At 34.4% G+C, this 10,850-nt stretch overlaps 1 protein-coding gene across 1 annotated transcript; it reads left to right on the top strand.

The window, feature by feature from the left end:
- Positions 1-809: 809 nt before the first annotated feature.
- On the top strand, positions 810-10,475 carry LOC117933694 (protein COFACTOR ASSEMBLY OF COMPLEX C SUBUNIT B CCB2, chloroplastic). The gene is made up of 7 exons (XM_034855181.1): positions 810-1,071; positions 1,142-1,260; positions 1,357-1,428; positions 2,283-2,426; positions 2,579-2,732; positions 9,589-9,780; positions 10,383-10,475. The coding sequence occupies exons 1-7, from the start codon at positions 822-824 to the stop codon at positions 10,394-10,396; spliced, it is 945 nt and encodes a 314-aa protein (XP_034711072.1). The 5' UTR covers positions 810-821; the 3' UTR covers positions 10,397-10,475.
- Positions 10,476-10,850: the final 375 nt, after the last annotated feature.

Genomic DNA, 10,850 nt, shown 5'->3' with positions numbered 1-10,850 from the left:
CAGCTGTCTTTACACGTGATGAATTTCAAAATTTTCAAGATTGAAGATTCAAGATAGATTCAAGTCCAACTTCATCATCTATAAATAGAGCCACATCCCTCTTCATCAGGCAGAGTGCAAAAGAGGCAAAAGAGCTTGAAGAGGTGAAAAAGAGAGAGCTTGAGATAGTGAGAAATTAAGAGTTTAAAAATTTTCTCTCTTGTAATTTTCCTCCTTCAGTCTGTTATATTCATCAATTTGAGTCATTCCTCTTATGTCAACTAGCCTGTATTAATCAATTCTCTATAATCAAGATATATTTTCAATAAACAAAATTTTCAAATTCAAATATATGTGTTCTTATGTATAAATTTCTGCAATAAATTAGACAAAAATATATATTAAATATTTTCGTTTTTATGTTTGGAGTTCATTAGACAGAATTAATTGTTGTGTGCATGAACTGTTGTATGTCCTTGTGTATGAATTGTTTTATGTCGTAGGTGCAAATAAGTCTTATAACACTAAAAAATAATTTTTTTATATTTATTTGCATGACAAATTCATTATGTCACATATATAACTTGTGTCTTATTATTTTATATAGATAACATTTTGTTTTTATTTATTTATATTTTAGATTAAATCTTATGTCTCCATCCAAGTTGTTTGTATCATAATCTCAATATAGAATTTACAATATATTTTCTTCGTTGAAGTTGAATATTTTGGTAATTTTTGAATTATTTTATATTTTTAAAAATGAAAATCCAAGGATATTTTATCAACTGCTGTACACTTGTCATCTTCTGATTGGGTCCAGGTGAGATAGCGTAACACCTATGCAGCACGGTAACCAAATCCCCAGTTTTCGGCGAAACCCCGCATTTTCTCGCTGCCCAAACACCAGGAAGAAAATGAACGGTGTTATTTGGAAGCCGTTAATTCCATTAAAACCCCCGTCATTTCCGGCCAAAGCTCGGTCCTCCCATCTTCCAGTCTCCACGATCAACACCACCCGAAAATTCCAGTCAATCTCTGCGTCAAATCAACAGCAACAACTCAACCTCTCTGTTCTTCGTTTCACTCTCGGTGAGCATAGCACACCTTCCCTTTCTCCCTCTCTCTAGAATCCTTCTCATTTGTGCTTTTGTGGATCCAGGGATACCCGGGTTTGATGAGTCCTATTTGCCCAGATGGATCGGGTACGGGTTCGGGTCTCTTATACTGTTGAACCACTTTGTGGGTTCGGACCTCAACACCATTACTGCAGCACAGCTTGTGAGGAACTTTTGTCCTAGATTGTAGAGTTGATGAGTTTGTGTTGATTTTTGTGGTTGGATTCAATTTTCTCTTCATTTTTGTTTGGTTGTCTAGAGAACGGAGGCTTTGGGGCTTTGTCTGGCAGCATTCTCTGTGGTGCTTCCCTACCTGGGAAAATTTCTTATGGTGATCTTTCTAATTGCCATCTGTTTGGTTGCTCAGAAGATCATTGGAACAGGAAATAGAATAAATATCGGGTTTTTGTTGGCTTTTTTTTTTTTTTCATTTTTCAGTAAATGAATAAAAGGGAAAACGACACTGTTAAGACGGGTAGTACTACTATTTGGCTCATTAGAGACCGCATGGATCCTATTGATTTCTCTGCTGAGCCTGTTGTTTTCCTTTCCCTTTTCCTGTATTTTTCAGTAATAAAGATAAAAAAAAAATGGGTTATGATTTTTCTATTATTTTATTTTTGTGCCAATTCAGGATCCTCTGTTACATCTCCTTTTGTCTTGTGGAATATATTCCTAGTTTTCGTTTAGAAAAGCCAAGTATGTTCCTCAATTGATGAGGCTGAGCCCTATTTTGTTTGAGGATTACTATTTCATCTGGACCATGAAACCTTTTTTTTTTGTATTGAAAATAACTTTGTTGTATTGAAAATTGCATATATATATATAACCTCATTTTAACATTTTTACTCTTAAACCTTTTATCCTAAAAGTTTGATGAGAGATAGGAATTACAAATTTGTTAAGGGGTGTTTTTGTCCAAAAATGCTATATTTTATGTTTTTAGAAGAGGAAGGTCATTTTTCCAAACTTGTGTTTTCAATAGCCCTTTTAATCAAATACCCATTTTTTATTGGTACAACCTAATATATATGGTATGTGGCTTAGGATCATAGTAGCAACCCAGTCTTTAGGGAGCTCTGATGCTGCCTTCAGCTCCATCTAGAGGATATCCCTTAGTTTCCTCAAAGGCCACGAGACCTTAAATTCTATATGTAAATGTGAACAAGTCCGAGCATTGTGCAGGGTGCTGCTCCTGTGGATCAAACAACTCTTCCGGAAGGCATTGAGCAAATCTTTGTGATGTCACAAAATATTTCAGATATCCTGAAAGAGGACTTGGCTTGGGCAACATACATTTTGCTGCGGAACACAAACACCATTGCTGTGGTATATCCCATGATTAACTACTATTTGTTGGAATTGAAGTTGTAAAAGGTGATATTATAGTAGTTTCAATGAGAAGTCAGTTATGTATTTATGAAGTTTGTTTCCTTTTCAAGTATCAAACGCTTTTGGAACTTTACTGTCTCAATTTTCAGCTTATATCAATTCGAGGTGCATTATGCGTGCGTGGCTACTGGAACACACCGGATGATGTATCAAAAGCTCGTGTTCTTGATTGGGTTGAGAAAGAGATTGAGAAGATTGGCCTCTCTGATTTGAAGGACACCCTCTATTTTCCTCAGAGTGCAGGTATAGGATATATTGGCTTTTTTTCCAGGTCTTCATCATAGGAAATAATCTTTCCTGGGGTGTTAGTAGAAAATATAATAATGTTCTTAAAGTATTATAAGATGTTTGCCCCCTTTCAAGTTTCACACGCAATGGCTTTAGTTTTCTTGATGTTGGAAATTGACATTACAGCTGAGGTTGGAAAGAGTTGAATCTCTCCACTCACCCACTGAAACAAAACAAGGCCTGATGTTATTATCAAGCAAAGAAATCCCTATTGTTTACAGAAGCAATATGTCTTCGCTTTTTTTAGATGTTGTAAAGAGAATGGCTTGGCAATGAACATCAGCTTGCTCCTAGAGTCATTGTTACTGTCTAATGTCAGATGTGATTTCTGTTTTCAAGAGAGTGCAAACAGAAATACATACTACCAGATGGCCTTGAACTTCTTTACTTGAGTCCTAGGGACCAGAGGCTTGGAATGGAGGGGATAAGCCTCAAACTCCTAGAGATAGAGATATTCTAAAGGGCCCTTTTAATGAGGAGGTGGTGACAACTTTGTAGAGTTGTGTAGTGAAAAAGCACCAGGCCCATATGGCTTTTCCATAGCTTGATGGCCAAAGCGCTGGTCCACATTGAGAGAAGATGTTATAAACTTCTTTGATTTTCACAATCTTGGGACATTTTCAAAATCTTAATGCTACTTTCTTGATTCTGATACATTAAAAGGACATGGGCAGAGGATATAAAAGAGCCTAGGCCAATAAGCTTGGTGTGTGGTTTATCTAACCTTTTTGGCTAAGGGGTTGCTTAGGTTGAAGAAGGTCATTGGAAGGTTGATCTTTTTATTCTCATAATGCTATTGTATGGGGGAGATAGAATTCACATGCAGTGTTGATTGTTAATGAGGCCATTCATTTGAGATTTAAAAGTAGAAGAGTGGTTTGGTATGTAAATTGGATATTGAGAAAGCTTATGATCATGTGGATTGAAATTTTTTGTTATTTGTTATGCACAAAAATGAGTTTTGGTAAAAGAAAATAGATGGATGGATGGATAAAAAACTGTATCCCTATGGTGAGATTTTTAGTGTTGGTCAATGGGATCCCTACCAGGTTCTTCCAAAACTCAACAAGTTTGTGACAGGGCTCTTCTTATCTATTTGTTCTCTTCATGGAAATGTTAAGTTGTTTGATTTGTAAAATGGAGGGTTGTTTCATTAGTGGATTCAAGGTAAGGGGAAGCAGGGCTGAAGGTGCGGGGATCTCTAATCTCCTATTTTCCTATGATACTCTTTACTACTCTCTATGTCCAATAGCAAGCAGTTGCTATATCCACGTTGGGTGCTCTTTTGGTTTGATTGGTTTCAGGACTTAGAGTTAATCTTGGCAAAAGTGAGCTCGATTCAATAGTAAATATAATGGGCTTAGACTAGCTTGCATCATGGTTTGGTTGAAAACAAGAGCCCTTGCCTTCTACTTACCTAGGTTTGCCTCTAGCTGCTCCTTTTCAGTCCTCCATTTGGTATCTTGTGGAAAAAAGGTTTAAGAAGAAACTTGCTTTTTGGAAGAGGCAATTTCTGTTGAAGGGAGAGATATTTACACTACTCAAGAACACTCTTTCAAGTTTACTAGTATATATTTTCTTGTCTGTCTTTGTGATTCCCAAGGGGAGGTGTTGTTGTGGTCTTTAGAGAGGAAAATTTACTTGGTGACAGGCTTCCATATGCTCCTTAAAAGCTAATGGGCTGAGGTGCAAAAATCTTTCTCTTCTTAATGAAGCATTATTAGGAAAATGGTGTTGAAGTTTTGTCATGGAACATACTAGTCTTTGGAGAAGTGGCATTTTCGGCTGGTTTGAGGAGGTGCAGGATGAGGAAGATGATTATTTCTCTCATAAACCTTTGGGGAGGTGGACTGGGATGCAAAAATCCTTCTGTTCATAATGAAATATTTTAGGAAATTAGTATTCAAGGCTTTCTATGGAGCATGATAACCTCCAGAGAAGAGTCATTTTGAGCAAGTTTAGAGAGGTGTAGGATGGGGAGGGGCACTTATGGGATAAGTCTTTGGAAAGCCACTAGTTGAGCATGGGATGATATCTTTGGTAGAAACTAGCCTCGAGGTAGGCAATGTGATGAGGACAAATTTTTGGTGTTTTGGTTTGATGTGTGGTGTGGGAAGGTAGGATTAAAGGATCGTTTTTCTGAAGTTTATGTTTTAGTGTTGCATAATGATGCTTAGGTTATGGTTTACCTAAGTTTTGATGATAACCAAACAAATGATTTGTAAATCTAATTATTGTTTGGGATTGTAAACAAATTTAATTGAATCACTCTTAAAGATTTATCAAGAAGAAGGTTGATTGCAAGTAAAGAAGCTAAAATTACAAGAGAAGGTTCTTTCAAAATCTTTATCTATTGGTTCTTTTTTTTAGGCTAGATCAAGTTGTTAATCAATGAGGATAAGTATGCTTCAAAATTCACTATTAAAATTGAAGTCTTTTTTGAACAAAAAAGAATCAATTCTTTAAAATGTTTTTTAAAAGAACTTATTTATGTACTACTGATGATTTTTATATATACAAAAAAGAGTTTGATTTATAGAAGGATAAAAAAAAAAAAATCATATTTTGATATCCATTTTCATCATTAAAAATGGTGTTTTAATCTTAAGTTTTCAAATTGAACCAATTGAGCCATTAAAGGACACCTGTGCTAGTTGCTCAATTAGTGCATTTTAGGTAGTGTTTAGTGAATGACCAAACAACTAAGCAAGTGGTAAACTGATTTATTACTCTGAATCTCAATTGTTACTAGTTAGTGCAGTTAATGTGCAGTGGGCTAGTTGGATAGTTGACCAGGTGATCAACCTGTTCGTCGGGAAAATGTTCTTAATAGTTATATTATGTAAAAATCCTATATTAAAGACTTTTGAACCTCATTTATAGATAAGATGTCAATTGCAAATCATCCTATTGTCCAAACCTTGAGTTTTAGTACTTTTGAGTGCAGTTATACTAAAACTTGCAAACCTCATTCATTGCAGCTTGAAACTAGCTATCTTTTCTACTACGTAATACTTGCTAAACTAGTTCTTGTGGTCTCTTAATTCCAAATTCATTCTACTTTATGAGAATGATTCTATGTTTTGGAGGAGCAGTTGTGGTGTTGTAAATGTCCAATGTTGTCTAGAAATTAAGAGTATATTAAAGGATTCTTTGGTTTAAAGGATCCTTATAATATAGCATCTCAAGGTTCAAGTTCAACCTTGAGGTCATGGATGTAGGTAAGATTGTACAAAACCACATTAAAATCTTTGTTTGCACTCTCTTTCCTTTATCTCTTCATTATTATTGTTTTCTACTTTTGTTATTGATTATTTCTCTATATCCTTATTATTAAGATGTAATCTTGTAATTTGGAAAAATATTTTAAATTACCATCACCCAATTGTGGCTAAAGGATATTTGAAAAAGGGTTTTTCAATCTTAAATTTTCAAATTGAACCAATTGAAATTGTTGAAGGACACTTGGGCAACATTTTTTTGTGTTTCCAACTTGGGTGGTTAACCAATTGGTTGTGCTAGTTGCTCAATTAGTGCATTTCTGGTGGTGTATGGCAGGTGACCAACCAAATGAGCAAGTGGTCAACTGATTGAGCACTCTAAGTCTCAATTGTTACCTGCTAGTGCAGTTTATGCATAGTGGCTAGTTGGATGTTCAACCGGTTCATTGGAAAAATATGTTGTGTCAAAATCCTATATAAAATATTCTTGAACCTCATTTATGGATAAACTACCACCTGCAAATCATCCAATTGTCCAAAAAAAGAAAAGAAAAAAAGAACTTGCAAATCTCATTTATTGTACATTGAGACTAGCTATTTTTTCTATTATACTATTACTTTCTAAGCTGGTTCTTGTGTTTTCTTGATTCCAAATTCATTATACTCTATGAGAGAGTGATTCTAAGTTTTGGAAAAACACTTATGGTGTTGCAAATGTTGATTGGTACCTAGAAATCACGTGTGTATTAACAAATTCTTTGGTTTGAAGGATCCTTTGTATAGTGCAGCATTGAGGCTTGGGTTGGATCTTGAAGCTATGGATATAGGCAAGATTGTGCTGAATTTGCACTCTTTCCTGATCTCTTTATTATTATTCTTGTTTTTATTTTTTTGTTGACTCTTTCTTTATATGCTCATTATTAGATGTAATCTTGTAATTTAATTGGAAAAAATTTTAAAAGTCACCATCACCCAACTGTAGGCCCCCTTGCCCCCTACCCCTAGGTAATTATCTTAGGTTTGTCATTAGGTGGACTTCATGTATTTATAGGTGGAAGAAGAGGGGAAGCTTGGTCATTGGTTGCCTTGATTCATGGTAAAGGGTTATTGAGGGTTGTGGGAGGTTCTAGGTTCAAGTTCCAATGAGGACAAAAATTTATCTACAAAAAAAGGGTTCAAAGTATTGGTTGAGTCATACTAGACTCGTCTAAGTCATATTTGCCTTGGCTAGGTTCAAGGCAATTTTTATAATTTAGTTACGATTTCACAACATTTCGATGCTAACTTGGTTGTTTTACTGAAAGGACTAGCTTGACTTGGTTGAGTTTTGAAAATGACTTTGAGTTGGGGCACAAAATCCCCCTTCTTCTTCTTCTTTGTCACTGGCTACCCATATGTTCATGTTGGTGTCAACATCTTGGATGGTGGTTTAGATTTTTTTATGGCAATATCTCCAATCGTGGCTTGGCTTTCCCTTTGGCAACATATTTGGTAGTGCTTTGTTGTGATTATCATTTCGAGGCTTGAGCAAAGGAGAGAGGAGAGAGCATTAAGAATCAGGAAAAGGATGTTGTAGATTTGGGGATGATCCATGTGGTTATTATAGAAGATTAGGAAAATTATATATATGGATATGGATCATGGGTATTCAATATTTTATGTGGTATGGTATTGGATATTTAGGGACATAAATATATAAATTGGGTAATGGATATTTATATGGTCATAGTGAATATGGGTATAAAGGTTTGGATATGAATATGGGTGTGAATATACAAATTAATTCATATTCTAATTGAATTTATAAAATTAAAAAATTAAAAAATAATATATTAGAATATATTTTAGTAATTACTTGATAAAAATATAATTATTTTAAGATATTGATGAACTATAGCTTTATATTATTGATAAACTAATGAGTTAATAAGTTATTATAAATTTATGTAATCAAATACTCGAGATGGATGTTTAAGATTTACTAAATGTCATCTAAATAATTATGATAAATTTTAAATTTAAACATTTCTTAGTTAAATTGTATTAACTATTATCAAAATATCTTATTTCATATTTGGGAATATATCTAAGTTTTTATCTACATTAATTGATTAGTTCATATGTTCAATTATTTATCCACATTAATCAATTCATTCATATTTTGGTAATTTATTTTTGTATGATGATAATTTATATAAAAGAGTATTATTAATAATGTATAAAAAGTTTGCATAGAAGTTTACTTAATGACATCGAAATGAATTATTTGAAATAAAAGAGTGTTCAATTTTAATATTATTAAATAATGTTAAAAGTGGTAGAAGTTTATTCTAATAATTTTTTTAAGTTCTTGTATTTATTTTTTTCATAATTTTCATAATCTTTTTAAAGATTTAAAAATTTTTTTTTTTTGAACTTTGGCTAGCATATTTTGCATATCATCTGATGATATCGATTTGAGTTATGGAGACCAATATGCCTTGGTAACTTCCAAGTCGAGAACCAATACGGTGACTTTGAATCATGCCTTGATTCAGAAGGAAATTTCAGGATTGGGAGTTGACATTTGTGTAGGCCCTTTTGCAGCATGTCTGTCCTTATACTAGAATAGAAAATTGTAAGGATAAGTTGCCATGGTGAACAGCCAAGGACATTTCTCCATGAAGTTCTTTTTTGTCTTTCACTATGCTTAGGGAACTCTGTTTGATTCCCCTCTAATAAAAATTTTGCACTTCAGCTGCTCCTTCTAAAATGTGTTTCTTTCTGTTGGAGGCTAGATGAGGAAAGGTTCTTACTATTGATCAACTTATCTAGTAAATAGATGTTGCATGTGCAAACAAAAGGAGGAAACAACCAATCACATCCCCATTCTTCGTGAGTGGGCAAGTAGTCTATGGTCTTTATTATTCTCCCTTTTTGTATGAGATGGACTCTGCTTAAAGGGGTTAAGGAGCTCTTGCTTCATGGCTTGGTAGTTTCTGTGGGAAAGAAATATACGAAGTTGTGAAGGATGACTCTTTTATGCCTAGTCTAATGAGTATGGAAAGAGAGAGTAGGACTTTTGAAGGTGATTGACAGTCAAAAGTGGCATTCAAAGACCACTTCCTCAAAACTCTTTTTATAAGTGGAGATGGTAGGGTCATTCCTCCTTTTTGGATTTCATTGATTGTTTTGGTATGTGTAGGTGGCATTTATGTTTGTATTTTCTTTCTCTATTGTGTCTTGTGGTGTGCTTTGTATACTACATGTGCGCATGGATGAACCCCTTTTCTTGTTCCATGCTTTTCATTAATATTCTATTTGCCTATCAAAAAAGAAAAATACATGCACTATCAAGCCTTATGCTAACAGGTTATATCTAAGGATGGGACAGTTTGTTTAATGTCTTGTGTGATCAAGTTGCTGTTCAGTTTCATTTTTATTCAACCTTGGGTAGTAACAGTTAATGGAAACAAAATTTTAGATGCCTCGACACAAGTCCTCAAATTTGCCTACTTGTTAAAAATTATTTCTTTTTTTCTAGCTAGCTTTCTATAAATTGTTTCCTTCAATTTTCTGAGGGCAATATTAATCTTTGATCAATGTATCAGATTCTGGACTTTGGGAAATGCTCCCCAAGGGTACCTGTTCTCTCTTGGTGCAGCCAGTTTCGCAAATTCCAAGCCAAGGTACCGACAAGATGGAGAAGATTGATGGATTTGTCCTCCTGGCTTCAAGCATAAATTATGCATATACTGATAAAGATAGAGCCTGGATAGCAGCTGTTGCTAACAAATTTAGAGGTTAGAGAATTATTGTCCAATTTCCAAAGTTTCTACCATGCATCTTGATGTGCCATTATAGTCAATTTTACAATGGAAATGCTGCTCCTAGGGGAAGCAATTTTGACATGACAGTTGTATTTGGGTTGAGTAAATTTCACTATTTTTTACCTCAACATGACACAAACCCGATATGACATGGCCCCTTACCACTCCTTGCTGCTCGTTTTCCTTCTCTTTTGTGTGTGCATGCCATCTGGGTGATAGGTTATGGAAGGGCAATTCACAAATGGGTATTACTCCATTACTTTTGGACACACTTCCATTCATGGAAAATTCACTAAGAAATTAATGTGCATGTGAGAAGAATGCTAAATGCAAAAACTCATAATGGAATTCATAGTTTTTTAAACTTCCAGCAGCTACAAAAATGGAGGAAGAAAACACAAGAAACAAAAGTAAAACCCTGCATGTCTTTAATATGTAATTCAAAACTCACTTAAGTCATCCATGCAAACCATCAGTATTTGACAAGCATGCATGTCTTTAACTGGATAATCAAAATTTTCACTCAGATCATTCATGAAAAACATCAATTTTCTGATGGCACCTTTGTTTTCCAGGAGGTGCTCCATAGTGCTTCTCACTGCATGTTCTTAATATAGATATATTTTTTCTAGAGCATCACAAGAAGGGGAAAAAAATCTTCAGCAAAATTATCAGTTGGAGTTCAATAACCAAAATGAGTCAAATTTGAATTTGAGCTTGAAGACCTTCTTGAAAGGCTTAGTATCTGAGTAATTCATTCGATTTTGTGCAGTTTCAATTTAAGGAGAAATTTTTGAAGCATCAATTGATTCTGATCATACTGATCATGAGAAATACGAAGAAAGTCCTGAAAGGCTCCTCACTGGAATTTGGCGAGGAAATATATGTGGATTTGTGCTTTGAATTCCCTTCTACCTATTTAGTCCAATTCCAAGGCAGCGTAGGGATGCAAGATTATAGCATAACTGATTCAATTATCCAAGCTTTTCTAGAGCAATATCAGCATCAAGTTATCGACTTCATCATGCAACTATTAGAGAAGG

This window comes from Vitis riparia, chromosome 16, assembly GCF_004353265.1.
Source record: "Vitis riparia cultivar Riparia Gloire de Montpellier isolate 1030 chromosome 16, EGFV_Vit.rip_1.0, whole genome shotgun sequence".
Classification (NCBI taxonomy): Eukaryota; Viridiplantae; Streptophyta; class Magnoliopsida; order Vitales; family Vitaceae; genus Vitis; species Vitis riparia.
This window is presented reverse-complemented; position numbering and strand designations above follow the sequence as displayed.